At 40.2% G+C, this 27,971-nt stretch overlaps 1 protein-coding gene and 1 pseudogene across 1 annotated transcript; one reads left to right on the top strand and one right to left on the bottom strand.

Moving 5' to 3' along the window:
* Positions 1-537: 537 nt before the first annotated feature.
* Positions 538-8,385, bottom strand: LOC144375600 (SS18-like protein 2 pseudogene; annotated as a pseudogene).
* Positions 8,386-13,597: 5,212 nt separating this feature from the next.
* On the top strand, positions 13,598-23,554 carry G6pc1 (glucose-6-phosphatase catalytic subunit 1). The gene is made up of 5 exons (XM_078041047.1): positions 13,598-13,964; positions 16,477-16,586; positions 19,346-19,451; positions 20,315-20,430; positions 21,861-23,554. The coding sequence occupies exons 1-5, from the start codon at positions 13,729-13,731 to the stop codon at positions 22,370-22,372; spliced, it is 1,080 nt and encodes a 359-aa protein (XP_077897173.1). The 5' UTR covers positions 13,598-13,728; the 3' UTR covers positions 22,373-23,554.
* The last annotated feature ends 4,417 nt before the right edge of the window (positions 23,555-27,971 follow it).

The following is a 27,971-nucleotide window of genomic DNA, read 5'->3' as shown; positions in this document are numbered from 1 at the left end:
AGCGCCTAAAAGATTTTTAAAAATTAATACTTTTAATGAGACAGTGCATCTTCCTGTTTGGGTTGTAACCCTTCAGAGAATCTACCCTGCTGCTGAGAGGAAGTTAGGATGTTAAGCCATGCTACAAAGAAAAGACCACTGATTCCAATTTTAAATCAAATTAAAGCAAGCTTGTAATTCTGGCCAGGACTGTGTCTCCTGAAAATCCCTGGGTTAGAGAACAGTGCCCCAGCTCTCTAGGAGCTTAGTTTTATAGCACAAAAAGTTGCAAAGAGTGTGTAAGGGGGTGCCTTGAGAACTTATAGATAATAGAATTTCGAAAAGCATAATACAAAGGCAGATAGTAGATTAATGATCTAAATGGTTCAACATTTCAAGTTAGGGAGTAAATCTATTTATTTATTTATTTACTTACTTACTTATTTTTGAGATAAAGGAAATTATACATCATTTATTATCATATGATACTAGATAATATTAAAGAATCACTCTTAATTTTGTTGGCAACATATAACAGTAGTATTGTTACATACTTTATGGTTATTAAGTCCTTACAATTTTTGAGAGAACCAAATATAACAAATAACCAAATAACACTTGTTACATGAAAAACATCTATACCTTCATATTGTTCTTTTGTGGAAAATCAAGCTTTATTTCAAAGTAACCCAAGAAGAGAAGAGCAGTCAGGGGGAACATACTTACAAACTGGATGGGAGCATACAGATACTTAATCTATTTGGCAAAGGCTCAGTCAGAAGACTCAGCAATTCCTGCTGATCCTCCAACACCTACTCAGTTTCCTCTTCAGGCTGAAACTACTGAGTAGTCTGGAAGATGCCCATGATGTCTGTGTTATCCAAACACACTCCCATTTCAGGAAAGAGGACATCTGGGCTCTACTTACTGAGGGATCTAATTAATTATTAAAATAAATATTTACATTGAGAATATAGTAAACTATTAGCTTTCTTTGCGTTTTCACATTTTAAAAAGAACCAGAGGTTTCATGTTTTAAGCAATTGAGTTGGTAAAGATCCTGTCTCCATCTTATAGGTGATGGATTACATTCAGTTACTCCTTATAACTGAAAGATCACTTCATTGCTTTTGAAGTACTGCATGAGTTGGCATCTGCGATGGTGCTAAATAAATGAGATTTCTATGTAACACAATCTGGTTCTGGACACACTTGTTCGCTCGACCCTTGTTCTGATACTCCACAATACAGCGGATCAGCTGGTCGTTCTCCAGGAGCTTCCTTTGATTTTGGATGGTCTCTTGATGGGCTTCTGCCTTGCCCCTCATCCAGTCAGGTACAAAGGCCAAACAGACATCACAGGGGGCCCGGGTCAGCACCCCACCTCAGAAAAAGACACCCATTGTGCAGTCAGACAGACGCTATCTCCGCTCTGAAGGCTAGGGAGTAAATTTGGATCCCAACACTAGAATTTACGAGGCACCACTGAGGTTTCAGAGAGGGTTGTTATCTGGTCAGGGAAAACCAGAATTTATGAGGCGCCAGTAAGGTTTCAGAGAGGGCTATTATCTGGTCAGGGAAAGCCAAGCATGAGTGAGTTCAAGGCCCGGGCAGGCATTAGAAATTGCAGTAATTTATAGTAAAACAAAAATCAACTTTTCATGATTTGTGATGAGATGGCTCCCAATCTTTAGATGGAATTAGGCTGGGCTTATCATTCCCCACTTGTCTTCTGTGTCCCTTTCAAATCTTTGATAGAGTAGAGGAAGAGCTCTGGAGGAATTTTAATCCCTCAGGTGACCGTCCCCAACTTCCTGGACTCCTCCAAAACTGGCCTCCCTGATCCAACCTGACTCGATTTACCTATCTATATTGACTGTCTATCTATTTCTAACTTCATTGTTGTAAGAAAAAGGGGCAACAATCATTTTAGCTTCTTCATAGCTGAGAGGGGGCAATGTGGGGTGGGGGGCAAACAGCATTAGAATTCAGGTCAGATTGAAGTCTGATTGGGGAAGAACAGGTTGTAAAGTCCTGGGCAGATGGGTGCTTCTATGAATGAGAAACAAAAAAACATGAGTACTGAACAAATATTGCTGCCTTTGGAACATGTCAATGAATATCATGAAGATGACAGAAGTTTCTCACCAGGAGGTGTGAAGACTGAGAAGGTGTCCCCATAATAAGGCCAGAGTGGACAAAGCCTTTATATAGGAATGTAAATCTCTAACATCTTTAGAGTTATCAAGAACGTAAACACAACATTTAACTTTTAACGTTGGAGATGTCCATCTCCATGAGATGTAGTTAAGCTACTCAATGTCATCTGATCTTGTAAAATTTGTGCTGGTATGACCTCTGTGTCTAGTAGAGAACCCTTTATTTCTGTTACTTAGGGCTGGTAATCATACTAGCAAACACCAAGCCTACCTGTAGGCTTTAAATTAACTAAAAACTTCTGACTCTGGCAGTTCCTCTTGATAGTTTCTTTTGATAGTTATCAGACATTCCTGCCTAAGAATCTCTCTTTATAGCCTCCAGTCTTACTTATTTTAGGGGCTAACAAAAGTGTATATCTTAAGTTATATTTAACTATTATTATTTATCTTTAAATGTCCTGGCGTGACTATGTTTTGGTTTTAACTGTTTTTGCTATGTGTTTAAGATGAAGCAAGTCAAACTGACTTTTGTTTTTATCTATTATTAAGAGTCAGCTGAGTTTCCATAGGAGTCATTCTGGGGGGAACTTGAGAGCAATTTCTTAGTTCTGCTAGTGCCATTTGCGCTAGGATGGGTCCAGGTCTTGCTGACCATATGGCTTCCCTTGGAAGCACCAGGGATGTCTCCCTTCTCCAATAACCCTCCTCTTCATGGTAAGTGCCTCCATTGGCTTTCTGTTCTCCAGTGGTCTCATGAATCTCCCTGATTGGGAGTTTATGTGGCCCAGAGTTGCAAAGCTCTTTAGAGAAGTTCCCTGTTCCCTGGGTTTAGACTGATTCAGAAGGCAAAAGCCAAATATTGGTTCTTGGCCCCTTTTAATTTAACTTTAATCTTTAAATCTTGATCTTAAACATCTAGCAAGTCAGTTTCATCAGTCTTAAATTAAGAACACTGGGCTTTAACTTTAATGTCTATAACCTTACATTAATTGGGGTCTGTGCTATCCTGTGCATCCTTTAAGTGATGGCTTATTATCTTAAATTAACACAGGTTGTGTGCTCTTGAAGCAATACTTCTTTAAAACATTAACAGGCAACATTCAGACATTTTTAAAGAAAATACAAAATAAAATTTACAAGAGTAAAAACGTATTTAATTTGTGCAATAACTACCTTGAGCTTTGACTGAGTTATATTATAACCCCTATTTGAGATCCTAGTAATCTTAACAACAAAAATCAATCTTTTGAATACAACTTTAAATAAACTGAAGTCTGGCCTGCTGTGGAGTCATTCTGACAGGGATTGAGATGGGAGGCAGAGCCTTATCTCAGGTAAGGCAGGGCTCTTCATAAATCTTAAGTGTTCTAGTACTAAAGCTGATTTTTGTTTCTTAAGTATCATTTTATAAAGTTTACAGATATTGTTGCTCTAGGTCATATGAATATTAGCTAACACAATATGATATTACATTTAAAATATGAATTACAGAAAGGCTGAGAGCTTTTAACCTTTTGTGGAAAAGTTGCAAAATGTTTGTGTTCTACATTTTTAACCTTTACATAGATTAGGCTCTCATTAACTTAAAAATTGTACCCCAGTGTAAAAAGTAACATAAAACTTTAGATCTTATTGATAATAGGTCCCGTTATAGAATATTAAATGGTATAAATAAATCTCCAATAAAGTTTATCATCCTTATAAGCCCAAAATTACCATACAACTTTAGTTTGGAGAACACCAGCTTGATATAATGTTCTTTTAAAGCTTCTACCTTAAAGACTTATATACCTGGAAGATATGAACATATTTAATATACAAATAATAGTAATAACACCATAATTACATTGATATTTTTATATTAATTAAGTTTAGGTCTTAAGGAAATAACATGTTATAATATTTCAAAATGACAGTGTTGTTGAACCATAATTGTATAATCCTTAATCCCTTTAAGATTACTTGATCAAAAAAAAAGACTAAAACACAATGTTATGGGTAAATAAATGTTTTAAGAAATCCTTGTCTTTTTAACATATAGATTAAACTTTGGTTTAATCAGTATATTAACATTTGACCTTAAGGAAAAACTTCAAATAGCCTTGACTGATCATTTTACACACACACACACACACACACACACACACACACATATATATATATATATATATATCCAACACATATAGAACTTTTAATTTCTCTTTTCTATCTATTATCCCCCTTTTTGTTCACAATGTGAAACAATCCTTGTAAATTTTTGAATTTAGATAAATTATTTCATTTTAATAAAAAGAAATACTTTATGTTGTTTACATTACTCTTAATTGAAACAGTTAAAACTTTTGGGCATTTTCATATAGAAATCTTCAATATCCTTTGTTTATAGAATTAGATCTGTTTACCATTTCATGAAAACAACAATGTTTAAGTATATAGAATTATGACTGTTGGGACTTTAATTTTTTAGTAAAACCTTTTTTAGTGATTACAAAGCAAGTTTAAACCCTTTTTTTTTTTCATTTACCAATTTATGAAAACATCAATAATGTTATTAAATCAAATTTAAGGAGTTAAGAGCACTTGGTGGTATATTTAACAGTTAGTATTTTAACCTTGTAAATTAATCAGATGTCTAACAAAAAAATTACTGATAAATATGAGTAATCTCACGTCAAATCTACTTTACTTATTTTACCAAAATATCAGACAAGTATATTTAATGGTATTCGCCATTTCTTCCTTGTTGAAGAAAATTTCTAGAACCAAGGGATATTAGACATTTTATAAACATCAACATTTTATTATTTTTTTGACCACCTAGGGAGACTTGTGAGTTAAATTTGATTTTAAAGACATATTTATTTTCATCTGTTTACCCAAATTAAATTGAACCATTTTAAATCATGTGAATTAAAGGTATTTGGATCTATTTTTTAATGTTATGAGCACTCCTTATACACCTGCCAATTTTCATATCATTTACATGATATATGGACACATGCACATATAGACATACAACACATAACACAAGTGTGCACACATAACACAATGGTAAAGGCTTTGTAGCTTTTTGCAGGTGAAATCTCCATTGCAATGTTTAAAACCTCCATAGTTGAACAAAAATTAGGACTGATTGAAAAAACATTAACCTAGGTCTGTAGGATTAAAATTATGAGCTCAAAAAATACAAAATCTAAGAAAAACAAGAGTCCTAGAAAAAATTGACCAGGGGGTAATTAGTAAAGTATCATACAATTTATTTTTTTGGTTTAGTCTAATATAATTTCAGGTAAAGGGCACGTTTACTTTCTTTTTTTAGGGTCTAATACCAGTCTCCTACTGAGCTTGCATTTGCATTTCAGTGTGAGTCCTGGCTGAGGTCCAGAAAGAGCTAGGGAAAACTGCTGTTCTGAGCAGAAACCTCATGCCTAAGGCGTTTTAACCATTTTTTTCCCCTAGTCAGTAATTGGACAGGTTTGGATGTCTAGAATTATGCTACCTTACTTCCTATTACCTTTGGGAACAAAGCTATGATGTTAAGTTCCTTACTAAGATAAGCCATTTGTTGTTGAGCAAGTCCACTTTCTTGTGTGGCCATTCCTAGGTTTTGTCTTCCTCTCTCAGTGACAAACAGGTTAAATCTTGCTCCAAAACCTGTTCATAACTCAGGGGGAGTAAACCTTTTGGTTATAGGCTGTTCAGATATTTTTAAGAGGTCTAAGGTAAGAGGTGAGAACAGAAAAGCTGGTACTTGTATTCAAGGAGAAATTGGCTTCTGGCCCCTACAGAGAATCTGGAGAAGCATACCTGGGGCATCTGAGGCTAGAGTTTGGCTAAGGTTACTTCCACACATCTAAGACAGATCAGAACTTGGGACACTGTGTACTCGTGACAATTGCTCTCTGGGCCTAGACAGAAAAGTAGGAAAGGGCATCAGCAGGCAGAGCCCAACGTGCCTGCTCTGTATGGAACGGTGATTGAGAGCTGCCTAGGCCGGGAAACCTTTCACCCGAGTTTTGAGGAGTTGCAGCTGCATTAGCTGCATTTATAGACATCGGGGGCTCATATCATCCTTCAGAAAGAAAGAAAGTGGCACGGCGGTGAGAGGATAAAGAGGAGCTAAAGTATTTGCATCCAACTCAGTTTTTTAAAAAATATTTATTTTTTAGTTTAAGGTGGACACAATATTTTTATGTGGTGCTGAGAATCGAACCCAGTGTCTCATGCATGCTAGGCGAGCGCGCTACCACTTGAGCCACATCTCCAGCCCCTCCAACTCAGTTTTTGACTATTAAGACTCCTTATTAATTATTTTATCTCTGACAAACCAACTTTTAACTGTAAGATTGTACAATGCTTCAAAAACCCATTCAGATGCCAGATTGTTACAGTAAAACATCATCTTTTTAGACACATGTACATCTATAGGTAGCCCATTCAGCCAAGATCATTCCCAAGAAACAATCTATAGTATCAACACATTATTGCCCATGTCTTAAAAGGGCCAAAAACAGATACAAACAAAGACACAATGACAGGCAGAGAGGAGCTCCAAACTATGGCCGACAGAGAGGAACCTTTAAAATAGACCAGATAAGGGAAAAATTTCCCCAAGTTTCCAACTCCCATTTAACCATGAGTCCTACACCAGTGGCACCATAGATGTCACCAGGAGTGAACCAGATATTCCCACAAAGGGTCTTGATGTAGTGACTTCACTGCATTCAGTTTCCCTTTTTTTTTTTTTTTTTTTTTTTTAATAGACAGAGATGAAGCAATCCTTACAGTGCAGGGAAGGAAGGCAGGAGTTCCCCAAAGCAAAAGGGGCTTTGGCAGCTGTTGGGAGTCCCTCGCTCACTCCTTTTACTTACAGGAATAGCTCCTCTGGTTCGGTCTGACCCCAGGCACACTCCCATATCTCCTAACTTTCCAGTAGTCAGCTCTTAAAAAGTTCATCTTACATCCTCGGCATGCAGTTACTTGGAGTGCTAGGCTTCCCCAAGAAAGTGGAGCTGGGGCTCCTCTGGAGTCCCACCTGGGGTGTCAAAATTTGTAACTGAAAGTTCAGTTCCTGTCCTCAAAGCCAATTAATGCCAATTTAATAATGAGGACAGGGTTTTGAGAGAAAGGAAAAATAAGTTTTATTGCTTTGCTAACAAAGAAGAAAAACAGGGACTCCTGTCCCAAAGGCGGTGACTCTCTTACTCTGGAGGGACAAAGGGGTTTTAAAGGAATTTTTCTAGAGTTAATTTCGGGGCTGGGGATGTGGCTCAAGTGGTAGTGCGCTCGCCTGGTGCGGCCTGGGTTCGATCCTCAGCACCACATACAAACAAAGATGTTGTGTACGCCGAAAACTGAAAAATAAATATTGAAATTCTCAAAAAAAAAAAAAAAATAGAGTTAATTTCGGTAGGGCTTCCCAGGGTGCCCTAATGGCAGGTTAGGATTCACTTGTTAATTTGGGAAATATTCATTTCCTAGATCCCCAGCAGGCATTTTCCTGAATTTATGGGATGCTGCTGAGGTTTTAGAGAGGATTATTATCTGGTCAGGGAAAACCAGAATTTATGAGGCGCCACTAAGGTTTCAGAGAGGGTTGTCATCTGGTCAGGGAAAGCCATGCATGGTGAGTTCAAGGCACGGGCAGGCATTCCAAGCAAGTTTAGAAATCTCAGTAATTTATAGTAAAACAGAAATTAACTTTTCATGTGGTATGCTCAAGGCAGCCAACTAGGGGAAGAAAAGAAAGCATTGCTTCCCTAATCCTGCTTAACAAAGGGGAATAACATTTATCAAAATTCCTTAAAACACAGCTCAAAGGGTTGTCAGGCTTACTTGCCTTATCACCTATTTTTGATGTTCAATTGTCTTAATTTTCTACCAGAGAAGACATACAACAAAAAGGCAGAAAAAGCATATATAACACAGACCAAAACACAAGAAAACAAGAACCAGGCACCAAAACCGAGGGAGCAGTGCAACATCTTGCTAATGCTCTGGACAGGAGCGCATATGTGTCTCATCAACACCTCTCTGTCCTTCCAAGGAATTCCTTACCGAACCAGTACAGAGGACAGAGCGACACTTCACTACTGTCCTGGACAGGAGTGTATGTGCCTCATCAGGAACTTCTGTGTCCCCAGAAGAGATCTCTCTTAACCCAATACCAAATGTTATAAGGGCGCCACTTACCTATGGAGGCCTCCTCCACCAAATGCTTGCTAATTGTTTTAGTGCGGCAGTTCATTCCAGCAATCCAATAAACCAAAGGCACATGCGGGGCCTTGGAACGTCTTAAGCAGGACTCCAGCCTGGAGTCCCAAAGTGAAGATCCGGCTTCAGAATTTTTGGTGATCTGATCTTGCTGGGGCCTCCAGATGTTAAATTATGCTGCAAAGAAAAGACCACCGACTCCAATTTTAAGTCAAATTAAAGCAAGCTTGTAATTCCAGCCAGGACTGTCTCTCCCGAAATCTTTGGGTTAGAGAACAGTACTCCAGTTCTCTAGGAACATAGTTTTACAGCACAAAAACTTGCAAATGGAGGTATCTTGAGAACTTACAGATAACAGGATTTTGACAAGAGTAATACAAAGGCAGATAGTAGGTTAATGATCTAAATGATTCAACATTTCAAGTTAGGGAGTAAATTTAGATCCCAACACCAGAATTTAAGGGATGCTGCTGAGGTTTTAGAGAAGATTATTGTCTGGTCAGGGAAAACCAGAATTTATGAGGCACCACTAAGGTTTCAGAGAGGGTTGTCATCTGGTCAGGGAAAGCCATGCATGGTGAGTTCAAGGCACGGGCAGGCATTCCAAGCAAGTTTAGAAATCTCAGTAATTTATAGTAAAACAGAAATTAACTTTTCATGAATTTGTGATGAGATGGCTCCCAATCTTTAGATGGATTTATGCTGGGTTCATCAGTGGGTTGAAGCTGGGTTTCATACTGTTGACTACAATATGTTGATAAGACCCATTCTAGTGTGATAACAACTAGCCAAAAGAATCCAGAGCTCCAGTCAGAAGAGAAGATGCAGCTGTAGATAAAATCAAACTTTGTCTTTTATAATTAATGCAACTGGAGGATGGTAAACGCAGTACATTATGGCTCCTTCCTCTCAGTGCTTTCCTGTTGGCAAATAAACTTGAGCGAATGAGTCAATCTTGCTTTGGGAGAAGGTGTCAGCCAGGACTTTGGATCCTGCTGTCCTTATTTAACAGAAGACCAGACTGTACTTTTTGGCACATTTCTTCTATTGGCTTCCCAAACCAAAACCTCAGTGCCTCTGGGTTTATAGTTGTGGAGAAAATGCTCAGGGATCCCAAGTAATTTTCCTTTAATACTGCTTCCCAAATTTTGCTGGTATTTTCCCAGAGGGCACTAATAAGTTTTGAGGGTTCTCCGCTGAGGACAAATAATAAGGAGCATATTTTTTGTACAAATGAAAATTTTTTAGTTATTTTTATTTTTTGGTACCAGGGATGGAGCCCAGAGGCACTGAATCACTGAGCCATATCCCCAACCATTTCTTTATTTTTCATTTTGAGACAGGGTCTTACAGCCTCACTAAGTTGCTGAGGCTGGCTTCAAACCTGTGATCCTCCTGCCTCAGCCTCTGGGATGACAGGCATGCCTCACTGTGCCTGGCTGAGATTAATTTTCAATATAGTGATCCCCCAGTTTACATTGTTGTGCAATGTCTGGCTTCCCTGCCCCACTAGACTGTCAAAGTCCCAGAGGACAACTGGGATTTCACCTTGAATTCCTGAAAGGGAGGCACAGTGCTTTACTCAGGAAACGTTGGTAAAAATTAAACTGGAGAATTTCTTGAAAGAGAGGATGACAAACGTTTAGAGGAAGATGATGGGATTCCCCTCTCTGGAGACAGCTTTTGTTTGTTTTTGCAGTGCTGCAGGTTGAACCTAGGGCCTCACAAATCCTAGGCAAGTGCTCTACTACTGACCTACACCCTCAGCCCAGAGATAGTCCTTTATTCTTAGGAAAACCCTCCGCAACCCAAATGCTTTGTCCACCTTATTCACCTCACATGAGAACTTTGAAAATGCACAGTTTCTCTCTTCAATCAGCTTCCCAGCAGGCTCAGGTCCTGTGGGGCCTCAACCTCTTTGTGCACTGGATAAAAAAAAAAAAAAAAAAAAATGCTGAAGGAAGCAAAAAAAAAAAAAAAAAAGCTGAAAGGTCAAAAGGAGGGGGTCCAGCCAATAGTTTCATGATGTAATCCACTGTTGTTGACCCAAGAGGGTCCCCTGCCTGGCGGGCAACCTGCTAGAAATTTTCCCACTGTCTCTGCATACCCAGAATGCCATATCAGCCCCATTATGACTCCTTATCAGCATTCTCCCTGAGTTTCCTCAGAAGATAAAGCTCTCCTCTTGCTCCCCATATGCTAAGCACATGACAGAACCCCTCCTGACCGAGAGGTCCTGGCTCAACGGTTTTACAAAGATCCAGATAGTGGCCTTTGGCTATTTTGCCAGAAGATCTGCCCTACTTCCCCTCAATTCACCTCAGACCACAGAAAATCCAGTTCCAGAGAGGACCACTGTAGTTGCTCAGTTCTCTCTAGGAAGACTTATCTGCTCTAAGGAAGGAGCTGTCTGTTCTGGTGAGGCCCACCACCTGGGGCCCCCCGCAGCCTAACCATGCAGGATACCATGTCCCACCTCGCAAACTGCCAAACACAGGCTTCCTTTGCAGCCCACTCACAGCCACACCATTATCACGTGCTCTCCAGGTTATATGTGGCAAGATAAAGTTGCTTGGACCATAGAGACAATATGGTCAAGGGCAATTAAGTCTGAGGGGGTGCCCCAGGGGTGGTGATGAGACTTCAGATTATACCTCCAGGATGATAATTGCATCATTTCCAACATGGAATGCTGTCCACCTTTGCTATAGACTAATGAGCTCTGAGTTTGGTTTCACTGACCCCAACTTACCCCTTAACTGTCAACATGAATTTTCCATCATACATTATTGGTAGGAAATTCAGGCCAGTTTTTAGAAGTTTTATTCCCACTGGCTCTTTTTTTTTTTTTTTTTTAACATTTATTTCCTTTAGTTTTCGGCAGACACAACATCTTTGTTTGTATGTGGTGCTGAGGATCGAACCCGGGCAGCATGCATGCCAGGTGAGCGCGCTACCGCTTGAGCTACATCCCCAGCCCCTTCCCACTGGCTCTTATCATTGAAAATGCATGAGTCCAGCTGGGCACTGTGGCGGATGCCCATAATTCCAGCAGCTCAGGAGGCTAAGGCAGGAGGATAGCGAGTTCAAAGCCAGCCTAAGCAATGATGAAGGGCTAAGCAACTCAGCAAGACCCTGTCTCTAAATAAAATACAAAATAGGGCTGGGGATGTGCTCAGTGGTTGAGTGTCCTTGAGTTCAATCCCTAGTACAAAAAAAGAAAGAAAAGAAAAGAAAAGAAAATATATGAGTCCATCTCTCAATTCACTCCCTGGGTCCTTTCTGAGTTCTAAGTAGCACAGTATGAGTTTTGGGGTCTCTTTCCTGCTTGTGACTCATTATATAAACAAATATAAAGAAAGCTCAAGATTCTGAAGCCCATTCTCAAAAATAGCAAAAATTCTAACTTTTTCTCCAGAGTCCCCAGCTACCAAGTTGCTGGTGTTCTTATTTAAAGTCATATATTTATCTTATTGTTGCATAGACATACATTCATTCTAGTGCTTAAACTTGAATGTTAAACCAAAAAAAACAACCCAATCAATAAACGGACAAAGGAACTAAACAGACACTTCCTAGAAGAAATACGATTGGTCAACAAATACATGAAAATATGTTGAACATCACTAGCAATTTGAGAAATGCAAATTAAAACTACATTGAGGGGCTAGGGTTATGGCTCAGTGGTAGAGCACTTGCCTAGCATGTGTGAGGCACTGGGTTCGATCCTCAGCACCACATGTAAACAAATAAATAAATAAAGGTCCATCAATAACTAATAAAACATTTAAAAAAAAAACTACATTGAGATTTCATCTCACTCCAGTCAGAATAGCAATTATCAAGAATACAAGTACCAATAAATGTTGGCAAGGATGTGGGCAAAATGGTACACTCATACACATTGCTAGTGGGACTGCAAATTGGTGCAACAACTCTAGAAAGCAGTATGGAGATTCCTCAGAAAACTTGGAATGGAACCACCATTTGACCCAGTTTTCCCACTCCACAGCATGTACCCAAAGGACTTAAAATCAGCCTACTGTAGTGATTCGACCACATTAATGTTCAATTCACAATAGCTAAGCTATGGAACCAACCTAGGTGCCCTTCAACAGAGGAATGGATAAATAAAATGTGGTACATAATCACAAGGGAACATTACTCAGCCATAGAGAAGAATGATATTATGGCATTTGCCTGTAAATGGATGGAACTAGAGACTATCATGCTAAGTGTAATAAGCCAATCTCAAAAAAACAAAAGCCAAATGTTCTCTCTGATATGTGGATGCTGACTCACAATGTGTATGTGTGTGTGTGTGTGTGTATGTGTGTAGAGGTTCACTGGATTGAACAGGGGGAATGAGGGAAGGGAGAGGGTTGAGAATGGAAAAGTAGAATGAATGGGACATAACTTTCCTATGTTCATATATGAATACATGACTAGTGTAACTTCACATCATATAAAACCACAAGAAGTGGAAGTTATACTATATATATGCATGGTATGTCAAAATGCATTCTACTGTCATGTATCACTAAAATGAACAAATAAAAAAAACTTGTATGTTTAAACTCCAAAGGTCTTCACTTTAAGTTCATTCAATAAATTAATCACTACATGAAAAAAATGAGGGCTGGGGCTGGGGCTCAGTGGTAGAGCACTTGCCTAGCACGTGTGAGGCATTCGGTTCAATCCTCAGCACCACATAAAGAAAGAAAGAAAAAGAAAGAAAGAAAGAAAGAATGAATGAATGAATGAATGAAAGAGAGAGAGAGAGAAAGGAAGGAAGGAAGGAAGGAAGGAAGGAAGGAAGGAAGGAAGGAAGGAAGGAATGGTATCCATCTACAACTAAAAAATTTTTTTTTTTAATTTTTGATGATTATTTTCTGGTCCTATGAGATACTTCGAAACTTTTCTTTGTCCCCAAATAAGTACAGTTGCACATTGTACTTACTTTTTTTTCTAAAAAATCAGACTCCTTTGCAAGAACCATAGTGGAGTTAGACTCTGTCCTGAGTCTCTGGCCTAGTTTCAGGAACCAGGAGGGCAGCACCTTGCACCGTCAAGCAGCATGCCCAGGTTAATAATTGGCCTTGCCAATGACCGATCAAGCTGTTTTTGTGTGCTTGTTTTGCTATTTTACGTAAATCACCCTGAACATGTTTGTATCAACTTACTGGTGATGCACCTTTGATCAATAGATTTTAGACAAAAGTGGTTTTCAAGTCCAAAGATCAGGGCTGGGTTGGCTGCAGACTGGATATGGGGCATATAAAACTGGGGCAAAGCGCAGACTGATAGCAGAGCAATCACCACCAAGCCTGAACCAACTGCACAGGCTCTGCTGACAACTTCCTAAGGTGCCAGGGGAATGAGGATGGAGGAAGGAATGAATGCTCTCCATGACTTTGGGATCCAGTCAACTCGCTACCTCCAGGTGAATTACCAAGACTCCCAGGACTGGTTCATCTTAGTGTCTGTGATCGCTGACCTCAGGAATGCCTTCTATGTCCTTTTCCCCATCTGGTTCCATCTTCGAGAAAGCGTGGGCATCAAACTCCTCTGGGTTGCTGTGATTGGAGACTGGCTCAACCTCGTCTTTAAGTGGTAAGGACCATGAGGAGAGATGGGCAAGGAAAGAGGCTGGCATTCTCTCTGGAAATTTCTCCATCAGAGTTGCAGTCCCCATGCTACTCAGGAAGCCACACGCTTCTCCCCTCTTGACTTGGGATTATCTACACAGAGAAAGAAAACAGAGAAAATCTTGCCAGGGAGTTGGAAATTCTGGAAAACCTATTTCATGGGAATTGAAGGGGTTGATGGACAGTTGAATTTAGTGAAAATTTAGTTATAGACTTTAAAAAGCAAAGAAGCACAGTTTTGTTACTTCAAATCAGAATAGATAACATAAGATAGATGTTGGAAAGAAGACAGATGATGTATAGAAAAAGGAAAGAAATGATTCAGAAACTTTTTGTATGGAGTAGTGAAAAGTAATCCAGAGAACTGAGTTCCAACCCTTGTTCTGCCACCTACCAGCTATATGTCCTTAGCAAGTTCCATCAATTCTCTGAGTTTCTATTTTGTAATCTATTAACTTATATTAGCTCCAGAATCTTTTTAAAAACATTTTTTAGTTGTTGATGGATCTTTATATTATTTTATTTGTATGTGATGCTGAGAATTGAACCCAGTGCTTCACACATGCTAGGAAAGTGCTCTACCACTGAGCTACAACCCCAGCCCCAGAATCTTTTTTTAAATATTTTTTTTTAGTTGTAGATGGACACAATACCTTTATTTTATTTATTTATTTTATATGGTGCTGAGGATCAAACCTAGTGTCTTACACATGCTATGCAAGTGCTCTACCATTGAGCCACAACCCCAGCACCTAGCACTAGAATCTTAATGATAATGCACATAGTTAACATTTACCAAACATTTAGTGTGTGCTAGGCCATGTGCTGTTCTGTGTGATAGTTACTACTATGTCACAGAAGAAAATACTGAGGTGCTGAGTTAACTGGATAGACAAACATGGTTAGTAAATGTCAGAGCCAGGATTGAAGATCAAAGCAGGCAATGTTCTTAAAAACTGTGTATTATCCAAAGCTGATAAACTGACTCTCAGGGGTCAGGGGAAGCCCCAATTTTAACATTTTCCAGAATTTACCAGTGAGCTACATCTGCAGCATCTAGTGATAATCTTAAGATCTACTCCAGCTCTGATATTCTTTGGCCTCTTCAATTAAAGTCCTTTAGAGAAAAAAAAAATTATTGGATTCTAGTGCCCAAGCATATTAATGAGATTCTTGAAAGTTATATTGGAAAGCTACTAAATGTTGTCTGTAACTTCCCTAATTCAGCAGCATGACCCTAAAAATTAAAAGACTAATGTTTATCCCAATACCTGACCTCATGAAACCCCATGGATTCTTCCCCTGTTGGTAGAGGTAAGAGTAATGATTCCTAATTTCAGTAAGAAATCACTGTTCTACTATCCCTGGAAAAAGGAGGCATCCTGAGGACCTTTGACTTTTGTTTCCACAGTGAAAACCTTACGTGGTATTTTTAAAGGGGAAGTGTTTTGTCTGAGATATTCTGTTTCAAACCAGAGAGGATACAGAGCAACCTTACAGAGACCAATTCTGATGGGAATGGAGGCCAGGTCTTGAGTCTCATGGGAGGCTTTCCTTGAGGCTGGGGCGTGTTCTCAGATGTCAAAGGAAATGCAATACTCCCAGAGGCCTGAATAAAAAGAGGAACTCTGTAGTAGAGATTCAAGTGCAAGTTGTAAATCATAGTTCTGTATGCATTCTTCCAAGACAAATTCTTCTGCGTGTTTGAAAAAAAAAGAAAGAGAAATAATGTTCACATTAATTAATTGCAATTAATGGGTTTTCAGATCTTGTGTTATTTACTTACTTACTTACTCATTTGTTTTATTAAGAAGCAGTCTTGGGCTGGGATGTGGCTCAAGCGGTAGCGCGCTCGCCTAGCATGCGTGCTGCCCGGGTTCGATCCTCAGCAGCACCACATACCAACAAAGATGTTGTGTCCGCCGAGAACTAAGAAAAAATAAATAAATGTTAAAACTCTCTCTCTCTCTCTGTCCCCCTCTCTCACTCTCTCTTAAAAAAAAAAAAAAAAAAAAAAAGCAGTCTTGCTGTATTGCTCAGGCTCTCTGCCATGTTTCTGCCTCCTATGTACTGGGACTATAAGCATGCCACCAGCCTCAACCTCTGGATTTATTTATGTTTGGATAGATAATATATTAAAGTGACTCAAATTTCAAGCTATCTAAAGGATGCATCATAAAAACTCTCCCCCTTTGGGCCTCTTCCCTGGTCCCCTTTCTGGAGGCAACTCACTAATGTCCTCAAACCCCTTTCTCTTCTTGAAAGTGTGGACTTTGAACTGGGCACAATCCCATAATCCCAACTACTTGGGAGACTGAGGCAGGAGGATCAAAATTTCAAGACTGCCTCAATAACTTAGCAAGGCCCCATGTAACTGATGCCCTTGTCTCAAAAAAAGAAAAAGAAAAAAGAAAGTGCAGACTTTGGTTAAAAGCATCCACTGAGTAACTCCAGATGCTGGCTCTGCTTTTCCACAGGATTCTCTTTGGACAGCGCCCGTACTGGTGGGTCCTGGACACCGACTACTACAGCAACAGCTCTGTACCACTGATCAAGCAGTTCCCTGTCACCTGTGAGACTGGACCAGGTGAGAGTCCCAGACACCGTAGAGACAGCAAGGGGGTAAATCTTGTTCAGCAAAGATCATAGATACCTATCGGCCTCTCTTGTGGATGAAGCTGAACTTAAAGGTTCATAGGGAGAGCTATTACTTCACACTTTTGTCACAGTCTTCTAATTAGGTACAACTTCATTTTCATTCACTTCAGGAACGCCTTCCTGAATAACATGATATTGTCACTTTAGAAATCTGTGTGATGGGGGGTGGGATTGTAGCTCAATGGTAGGGGCACTGGGTTCAATCTTTAGCACCACATAAAAAAATGAAATAAAGGTATTGTGTCCATCTACAAAAAAAAAAAGAAAGAAAGAAAGAAAAAGAAAAAGAAATCTGTATGATGTTTCCAGGACCTGAGTTACTAGTCCAAGAGAAGTACAGGCACCCCCATGGGAAAAGGGCTTGTGAGAGTAACTGTGCCAGGCCCCTTAGTCCAAAGAGGGCAAAGTGGTAGAACTCCGAGTCCCTCCCTGTCTTGCCCAACAGCCTGGACCAGTGAACATATTCCCATGAGCTGATCATCCAACCTCACAATCTGCTTGCCTGCATTTTGCTGGTTACAGACATAATTTTTTTTTTCAATGCTAAGAATTGAACCCCAGACTTTGCACAATTTAGGAGAGCACTCTGCCACTAAGCTACACTCTACTCCAGCCCCAGACATGAATTCTTAAATCAAATGATAGGTTTTATTTTTTTTGTTTGTTTGTAGTAGGAATATCCAACCTCATCCCTCCCCTCAAAGACCCTTTCCTTGGCCCCATACTGGTTATTTGCTCTCACAGACCATGAATTCACTTTAGAGTATATTCACTCATATTCAGCTGTGATTTATTGAGCACTACCATGTTCCAGACACTGTTCTAGGTGCCAGGGACACCTTTGTCAGTGAACAAAATAGACACAAAGATCCCTGCCCTTATGAAGCTGAAATTTGAATGGGGGGTACATCATACAAAAATCAGAATAAATAATTAAAGTATATAAGATATTAGAAGATGATAATTTACATGAAAAAAAAAGAATAGATGGCTTAACCCGTGAGATTCCCTGGAAAACTGACTCAGGTGGAGACAAGCAAGCAGGAGTTTAGGGACTCTATGGAGCAACTGTTATGGAGGGGAAGGGACAGGCCAACCTGGCAGATGGAGAATTCCAGAGATTCAGTCTCAACGAACCCCACACGGAGCTCTGAAACTAGGGTAGCTCTTCAGTGTTGCCCTGAGTGGGTTAAGGGGGCCATGACTTTATGATTTGATAGAGGCCAGTTATTGGCAGGCTGCCCCTAAGGAGGGAGTCGATCAAGGTGACTCTTCAGCTCAGGACAATGCCTATAGAAAGCTGAGAGCTGAGGGCCATTGGCAACCTACTTTTCACAGCTGGGAAATAAGCTCTTTAGTCCAGAAGGGGATCTGGATGGCATATCTCAGGGCCTTTTATCCCTCAGAGTAGAAGAATAACGAATAGGAACTGATTATAGCATTAAATAGAGTGACCAGAGTAGGACTCATTGAAAGGAGAGATCTGAGACAAGACTTGAAGGATGCATTAGAATTGAGCAGGGACTGGGGATGTGGCTCAAGCGGTAGCGTGCTCGCCTGGCATGCGTGCGGCCCGGGTTCGATCCTCAGCACCACATACAAACAAAGATGTTGTGTCCGCCGAGAACTAAAAAATAAATGTTAAAAAATTCTCTCTCTCTCTCTCTCTTTAAAAAAAAAAAAAAAAGAATTGAGCAGGAAAGTTCTAGGGGAAGAGCTGTCTAGCCAAAGGGGAGAGATAACAAGGCAAAGGTTCTCATGTGGGAGCACACTTGGCCTATTAAAGGTCAACAATGAGGCAAGGTGTGGCCAGAGCAGAGTGAACAAGGAACAGGTAGAAGAGAAGCGGCAGGCAGATCAGTGTGTAGTTGCACATCTGGTGTGCTGATCTTGGGTAATCTCCAGATGTACATAACATACATAACAACATGCCGCAGTCTGGCTGGGCACAAGATCATGAGCCACTCACGCCTTGTAGATTCAAACAGCAATTCTTTATTCCCGAACTCACACCAGCCCTGTACAAACACGTTCTGGGGAAATCCAAGTTCTGCCCCAAATTCACGTACTCCACCAGGCTTTTAATCCCAAAAACTTTCTGAATTCCACGAGAACTCAATGGGAACTCAGGCAGCAGGATATGCCCTATTTCCAGCAGGAATAACCTTAAACCTTGAACTGCCCTAAACCCAGATTGTCCTAAACCGGGAATGCCCTAAACCCAAGGAGCGGGATACTTCCTAAAACCTGCAGGATACACCCTAAACCTGGATCCACCCTGGTCCTTGAGCAGGGTCACCTTTCTCAAACATACATGCAATGTCACAGCGAATGTCCAACGCAAGTCCATTTCCACGAGTCCTTCCTCTAAGCAACATGGGGTACGCTGACAAGGAAATTTCGATGCGTCATTCCTACTTGGCAATGGCCCTCAGCAACAACAAAAAGGGACCTTCTCTGGAGAGTCTTGCACGATGCTAGGCACATAGTAGGAGCTCAACAGATATTGTTAAATGAACAAGTTATAGATAAATGAATGGATGGTTGAATGAATGGATAGAAGGGTAGATGAATGGAAGGATGGATAGGAAATAATATTCAGATGATTGGGTAGATGATGCTCTCTGGCAGTCTCTCAGATGGAGATCTTTTCATCTATAGTATATTTGTCTCTTTCCTGCCCTTTAGGAAGTCCTTCTGGCCATGCCATGGGTACAGCCGGTGTATACTATGTGATGGTCACATCTACCCTCTCTATCTTTCGTGGAAAGGAAAAGCCAACATACAGATTTCGGTAAGAACTCACCATCCAGGCGGAATGGTGGAAAGCAGGAAGTGGCTCTCTCTGTGTCTGAGACACCATTTATTTTTCCTCACATTCCCCAAAACCCATTCTCACACTATGCATTGGCACTGATAAAAGTTGTGGCACTTATGCTAAGGGTGAACACCAGAGTCACAGAATGTTAGGAATGGAAGGAACCCACTAGTGCAACCTTTGCTTTACAGACAAGCGTACAAAGCCTAACATGAGGGGCTTCTAAAGATCAGGTTGTGGAGTCGGGCATGGTGGCACATGCCTGTAATCCCAGCAGCTCAAGAGGCTGAGGCAGGAGGATCACCTTAAGCAATTTAGTGAGACCCTGTCTCAAAATCAATCAATCAATAAATAAAAGGGCTGGAGATGTGGTTCAGTGGTTAAGTGCCCTTGGGTTCAATCCCTTAATCCATCTGCCCCGCCCCCTCCAAAAAAAAAAAGATCAGTGGAGCTGAAATATAACTCAGGGGTATAGTAAGTGCAAGGCCCGGGGTTTGATCACCAGCACCCAAAAAAATCAAGTAATGACTTAGGAGCAGGGATTAATTAAAAATCCATTTCTGTACCAACCATAGAGTTGTCCCATCAGGGTTAAAACAGACATAAAACAGTCAAACTGTACAAATCCTTAGTTATGAAACAAATACAATTGGGTGGTTCAAATTCATTCAAGCAGTTTCATCTCTTACTACAGACATCTTTGTGCCTTTGAGAAGGGGCTGCAACTTACAAAAATTCCACTGATGGAATTTGCTAGGCTCCACCATTTCCCCTGGGATTGTTTTCTTTACTGCAGTATCCACTTCTGGGTTCTGTTATGGCTCCCTCTTCCATTGCAGGTGCTTGAACGTCATTTTGTGGTTGGGATTCTGGGCTGTGCAACTGAATGTCTGTCTGTCTCGAATCTACCTTGCTGCTCATTTCCCCCACCAGGTTGTTGCTGGAGTCTTATCAGGTATCAGCTGCTCCAACTTCCTCCTTCCCTTCTACCCACTCCATCCTTAATTCCCTAATCAGTTCAAAATCTCAGCATTGCAGCTATGTTCTGAGAAGTTCTGTTAATATTTCAGTAGTTTGAAAGTCAAGAGTGACTAGCTTGGAGTGGTGGAGTATGCCTGTAATCCCAGCTGAGAGGAGACTGAGACAGGAGGGTTGAGAGGTCAAAGCCAGCCTCAGCAATGGTGAGGCACTAAGCAACTCAGTGAGACTCTGTCTCTAAATAAAATACAAAATAGGGCTGGGGATGTGGCTCAGTGGTCGAGAGCCCCTGAATTCAATCCCCAGTACAAATATATATATATAAAGGGTTGGGGGCATAGATCAGTGATAGAGCATCCCCAAGTTTAATCTCCAGTTTGTGGGTAGGTGGAGGGGAAGAAAGGAAGAAAATGCAGGGTGACTATTTGAAATAATTAATTTCTATAGTATTCCCACATCTACACAAGTATGTTCCAGAAAAGGTGTAATACATCAAGTTAACCCACCCAATTTAATTAGCTTGAAATTTCCAAGCTCATTACCTTCTTTATTTCCTACTGAGCTTCAATTGGAAATGGGATTCTATCAAATTTAGCAAATAAATACGATGTCCTAGGCTAGCTCTTTATTTAAATATATTCCTTTGCAAACCCTAATAAATATGTACACCTGATCTCTTACAGGTTCAGGTTTTGTATTTCTGCATTTTTCTTAGATCTAATTAAAAAGGGGCAAAAAAAATTTAGGTAGGTTGATTTCTGTGGATGGAATTAGAACATAAGATCTTAAGGAAATTGTAGGATTTTCCCCAAGAGCAGAACATAGTAGCTAAAAAAATATTGAGGAGGAACATAATGGTTTCATAGTAATCACAAAAGCAACATAGCAATTAGTAGTCGGTCCCATGTCTGAGGAAGAATCTGGAAGCCATGTTACATGAAAAATCTGGGCACTGGGAATATAGCTCAGTGGTTGAGCACTTGCCTTGCATATGCAAGGCCCTGGTACCATTCAATCCCCAGTACCATGAATAGACGAGACAAGATCCGGGAACGTTTAGGTTAGAGAGGGAAATCTTCAAATGTGTCAAAGGGACTAAATTCATAACTTACTAATTCCTGTGGAAACAATTGAGACCAACAGGGGGTATTAGAGGGAGACAGATGTCAGCTGAGCACAAGGAAGAACTATATGGCAATCAAATTCATTCAAAACCAAAAATGGGTTGTTTTAGTAGGAGTGAGTTCTCCATCATGAGAGTATTCCAGGAGTACACTCTGATCTGAAATCCGTGATTTAATTCCACAATGCCAGGATGGATGGCATGCTACCCATTGCTCCTGATCCACCCCTAGTGAAAGTCCAGAATCTTCTCCATTTCTCACAGTCATTCTTTGTCCTGCTCAGGCATTGCTGTTGCTGAAACTTTCCACCACATCCGGAGCATCTACAATGCCAGTCTCAAGAAATATTTTCTCATTACCTTCTTCCTGTTCAGCTTCGCCATTGGATTTTACTTGGTGCTAAAGGGGCTGGGGGTGGACCTCCTGTGGACTCTGGAGAAAGCCAAGAGATGGTGTGAGAGGCCAGAATGGGTCCATATTGACACTACGCCCTTTGCCAGCCTGCTCAAGAACCTGGGGACCCTCTTTGGCCTGGGCCTGGCTCTCAACTCCAGCATGTATAGGGAGAGCTGCAGGGGGAGTCTCAGCAAGTGGCTCCCTTTCCGCCTCAGCTGCATCGTGACTTCCCTCATCCTCCTGCATCTCTTTGACTCTCTGAAACCCCCATCCCAAATTGAGCTGATCTTCTATGTATTGTCCTTCTGCAAGAGTATGACAGTGCCCTTGGCCTCTGTCAGTCTCATCCCCTACTGCATCACGCGCATCCTGGGCCAATCACACAAGAAGTCTTTGTAAAGCATGTGGCGGAGTCTTCAGTATTTAAATTCAGTGACTGTGCCAAGGTCCTAGACCAAGGAACTAAGGTCTTCTCCCAGCCCATTTTGAGGTTGGAGTTGTTAAAGTTAGCTCAAGTGACCTTCCCCCTTTCTCAATCCTGATTATAGTGGATGGTGTTTTTTGAAAAGCTAATGAGGCCATGTGAGAAAGCCTCAACCATTAGAAGTTGGGTAGTTCTGGATTTTTCCCTGAAGACCTACTTACCTGTTTTTCTGTCAGAGATACAGAAGCAAGACTTCCAGTAGGGAAGCTCACAAATCCAGGCCAAAATCCCAACTGAGAATTTTCTACCTGTGCTCATCCCTCCCATGAAAAGGAGAAAGGATTACATAGATTTGATAGAGGAAAGGGAATGAGTCAAGGAGGATTTCTTAGTATCTCACATATTGTGCAAACTACATGCCAATCAATGTCTAAATGGCTTCAAATATGTTTGAATCTTTTTAGATATGGCACTCTCAATAATGGTAGACCAACTCAAAGTATACTTAATAGGTGATTAGTGGAATAACTGCTTTGGGTATTTTTTTACTTTAGATACATGATACTTGTATTGACTTGGATTTCTAAATGACTGCAGTGACTGAGGTATTCTACAAAGCCACAACATTCAAGCAGAGTTGGTTTTCTTTGATCACATTACATCTTCTTCCTTAATAGCTCAGCTTTACTTTCCCCAAAATTTCCCCCTGGCTCGCCATCTACCCTGCTGGATCCTCAGATGCCTAAATTGTGACTCTTTGGTAGCACTTTTGTATGTCGAAGTTAAGCTCTGAAATCTTGGGCAAAATGGCAGGGAAAGGGCCAGGATTCCTCTCTCCAAAAGGTCACTCCGATGTTACTTTTGATTCATGGAGAGTAAATATGACTCCTTTCTACATTCCAAGTCAACCAAGAGCACTTTCTTAGAGGAAAAGTCAAATCCTTCCAGTCTGTTCTCCAGTCTCAGCTGATTTGCAGGGTGTGCCCTCAAAAACAAACAAAAAAATCCTGAATCTATTTATTTGAGACTCCTTGTTTTTGCTACTAATTTAGGATACCATATGTTATCATTCACACCAACCATCCTGCTCTTAACATATTTGAAAACAAAAAATATGTATGTGCAGTATTTTATTAAAGTGACATTTTATTTAAGAATGAAGTCTTCTTAAAGATGGGTGGGGTGGCCTACACCTATAATCCCAACTACTCAGGAGGCTAAAGCAGGAGGATCATAAGTTCAAGGCCAGCCTGGCCAATTAAGCAAGACAGAATCTCAAAATGAAAAGGGCTGGGGATGTGGCTCAGTGGTAGACATACCCTCGGTTCAATCCCCAGTAATGCAAAAAAAAAAAAAAAAAATCCCAAAAGTCTTAATGATTACTGTAATTTGGATACAATGTGATCCAAAGGGTCTAATTCTGACCCAGTTAAATTTGTAGTTCTTTCTTTGTTTCCTAATCAAATAATTTGGTTTCTCTGTGCCTATGCTTTCACTTTAGAGAAAGAAGATGCTCTGTCTTGAGTTGACCAAGACTTCCAGCAGGGATAGGGGGACTTTTAAGGCAAACACAGGTAGAGTTGATCTCATCAGCATAGGCATAATATTGGCACAGAACAGTTACTGAGCACAGGCCCAGTCTGCTGGTCACATAATGGAAGCCAATTTGTGGAAAGGCAAGACCATGGTAGAGAAAGAACTTTATTACAATTAGCTAGCTAATCAGAGGATGCCAGCCTAAAGGTCCATTGTCCCAGAAAGCTGATTTAGGGGTGGTTTATATAAAAGATGGTTTATATAAGAGATGATTTCAGACTAGTAGGTGCCTTCTCACAGGTGGAAGTTTGTGGCTAAATAATGCACATTGAATCACCTAGTTATGAGAAATCTCAAGAAAAAAAATCATTATTTCCTCAGACTATTCTTGTCACTGGTTAGTTTGCCCACGTGCAGTTCCTGACATATTACTCAATGGATAAGCTAGATGTTGTAACTGGATGCTTCCCTAAGATCTTCTTGCTGATCACCAAATTTATGGTAATGAATAAGAGCATACTTCACCCAATTATTGTAGAAGACAAAGGTCAGGCAAGGTTAAATAGGGAGTGGAGCAGGAGATCTGATCTCCATGCCTGGCTTCAGAACCAGAAAGATGATGTTGGTCAAGGCTTAACCCCAGTTCCCAGACTACAGGTCAGTGTGAGTTTCTCTATATGATTAAATTGTAACTTGAAGGCACATAGGCAGGGACACTACCAAACTGAGCAATCGGAGCATGCAAATCATAGAGCAGAACAAGACTGGGAACACTCTAGAATCCAGTAACCCAGGATCAGCAAGAAATAGGGTTATAGACAAAGTCCAAACAAAACAAGTCATAGCACCAAGGGATGCTCAAGTTTTTCTACTAAGCAATTTATTTCATCCTGGGTGCAGAGTCCTATCTCAGAGGCCTCTACTGATCTCTATAACCTTGGATCATCTGAGAATGAGACTGGCTAACTTAACCCCAGAACATCAGAATGTGCATATTCAGGGAAGATTGAGTCCTACTATTTGATGTGGGTTCTTCAGTGGCAGGGACTAGGCCCACAGAGACACTACCAGGGAGAAAGGAAATAGTCTCCATCTGTGTGAATTGCAACCCACAACTGGGGCATGGCCCATCCTTGAAGTTCCAATTGCTCTCAGGGACCAAGTCTGGGCTCCTTGCAAGAAGATTCTGGCAGAAAGTGAACAGTACTTCTCGCCTTGGCAGTTTGTGAGGTTAAGAACACATAATGTCATAGAATTAGTGTGTACTTACTATGTTCCAGGTTCTGTTTTATGTGCCTTATTTCTACAATTAATTCTCAACATCTCTGTGAGGTGGTTACTATCATTTGTCCTCATATTATGAGGCACAGAGGGATTCAGTATCTTGTCCAGAATGGTGGGGGCAATTCTAGAATCAGGCAGTCTGATTCCAGAGTCCATGCTCTGCCCTCCACCTCTTCTGGTTCCTCATGGATGCCAGTAAGACTCACAGCTGTTTAAATCTCCTTTAAATACCAGATTCATATAACCCATTTTTTAATTTCTTTCCTTTCTTCCTTCATTTTCTCCTCCTCTTTCCCCTCCTCCTCTTCCCCCTCCTCCTCCTTTCCTTTCTTTTCTTTTCTTCCTCCCTTCCTTCCTTCCTTCCTTCCTTCCTCCCTTCCTTCCTTCCTAGGGCTAGAAACCAGGGCCTGGCATGTGCTAGGCAAGTGCTCTGCCACTGAGTCACTCCTCAGCCCCAGATACAATCCTCAGAGAGGATTTGATTTTATTTGGCTGAAAGCCATTACAAAACTTATAGTGGTCCTCCCAGTAGATTAGCATGAACTTCTAAGTATGAAGATACTATGTTTCAACTCCTCAGTCTATACCCAAAGGACTTAAAATCAGTATACTATAAGAACAAAGCCACATTAATATTTATAGCAGCTCAACTCACAATAGCTAAACTATGGAACCAACCTAAGTGTCCTTCAACAGATGAATGGATAAAGAAAATGTGGTATATATACACAATGGAGTATTACCCAGACTTAAAGAAGAATGAAAAAGGCCTTGAATTCAATCCCCAAGAAGAATGAAAAAAAATGATGGTGATGGCATTTGCAGGTAAATGGATAGAGGTGGAGAATATCATACTAAGTGGAATAAGCCAATCTCAAAAAACCAAAGGCCAAATGTTTTCTCTGATATGAGGACGCTAATTCACAATAAAGGGGGTAGTTAGGGAAAAATAGAGTTACTTTGGATTAGGCATAAGGGAGTGAAGGGACAGGAGGGAGTTTGGGGGAAGGAAGGATAGTAGAATAAATTTGACATTGATACCCTATGTGCACATATAACTACACAAATGGTGTGATTCTATATCATGAACAACAAGAAGAATGAAAAGTTATACTCCATTTATGTATAATGTATCAAAGTGCATTCTGCTGTCATGTATAACTAATTAGAACAAATTCTAAAATGGTAATTTCATAAAGCAACTATTAGTTAAATCATTACTTAGTGTTCAACAGCAGTGTCCAAAGCAAATTTAGCTGTGTTTTCTTCCAAGGGTTTAAAACTAAAGGGCTGGGGTTGTAGCTCAGTGGCAGACCACTTGCCTAGCAGGGTAAGGCACTGGGTTTGAGTGCTGGGTTTCTCAGCACCACATAAAAAACAAATAAATAAAAAATAAATAGATTCTTTTTAAAAAGAGTTTAAAAATAAAGTTCTGACTATCTGGGTCACATGATAAGTAACTTACTATTTCTAGAATTAAGATAGAATGAGAAGATATAATTATCACAAAGAATTTTTTATAGAGATCTATATATAAGAATGGAAAATAGACACACTGTGGAATATGGTTTAGATCAGAGACTCCACAAACATGGGTTGGTTATCTTTCTTTAGGACCAGAAAAATCTATAAGTGGACACACATAGAGAATTGAGAATTTATGATACATGGAGCTGAGCAGAGTGTTAACACATGATCAATTTGTAACATAGTCAACTTATTAGAACATATTGATCACTGATCTACTCTGCATAAACCTGTGACTGCTTTAGAAATAGCTTGTGAGGGCTGGGATTGTGGCTAAGCCATACAGCTCTCACCTATCATGTATGAGGCTCTGGTTTCGATCCTCAGCACCACATAGAAATAAAGGTATTGTGTCCAACTACAACTTAAAAAAAAAATATATATATATATGTATATATATATATATATATATATATATATATATCTGTGGAATGCTCAGACTGGAAGCAGGTTTAAGTAACCAATGACAATTTTAAAGTTCATGTTAGAGCATAATTTGATAAAATGTTCTAACATTGTATCCATTTTTAGGTGATAGGCTTTGGGGATTACACACACACACAAACACACAGTGTGTCTATTTTTTTTATTTTAACTTTTTTATTTTGGGGACAAGGAATTCATCCCAGGAGTGCTTAACCACTGAGTCACATCCCTAGCCCTTTTTATTTTTTGTTTTGAGACAAGGCCTCCCTTAGTTGCTAAGGCAAGCTTTGAACTTGATCCTCCTGCTTCAGCCTCCCAAACTGCTAGGATTACAGGCATGCACCACCACACCCAGCTTGCACTTGTATTATAGACCTAGGAAACAGACCTATTAAGATAGTACAGGGAAAGGGATTAGGGATATGGTTCAGTGGTAGAGTGTTTGCCTTCCCTGTGTGAGACTCTGAGTTCTATCCCTGACACTGCAAAAAAAAAAAAAAAAAAAACAAAGTGTAATCCAGTGATAGAGGGTTTATGGGCAAGGCCTTGGATTCAATCCCCAGCACTGCAAAAAAAGAAAAGAAAAAAGGAAAGTACAACTTCGGCTACCTCAGTCAACTGTCATACCACAGATAGACCAAAATCTTAGGGCTTTTTTTTTTTTCCAGTAAAATTATAAAAGCTTTAAATTTTTTTACAATATTTGTATTGGTGTACAATTCACACAGCACACAAAACACTCAACATTTATTAAAGTGTGCAGTGGCTAGTGGGGAATGGTGGCACATGCCTATAATCCCA

This window comes from Ictidomys tridecemlineatus, chromosome 3 (assembly GCF_052094955.1).
Source record: "Ictidomys tridecemlineatus isolate mIctTri1 chromosome 3, mIctTri1.hap1, whole genome shotgun sequence".
Classification (NCBI taxonomy): domain Eukaryota; kingdom Metazoa; phylum Chordata; class Mammalia; order Rodentia; family Sciuridae; genus Ictidomys; species Ictidomys tridecemlineatus.
This window is presented reverse-complemented; position numbering and strand designations above follow the sequence as displayed.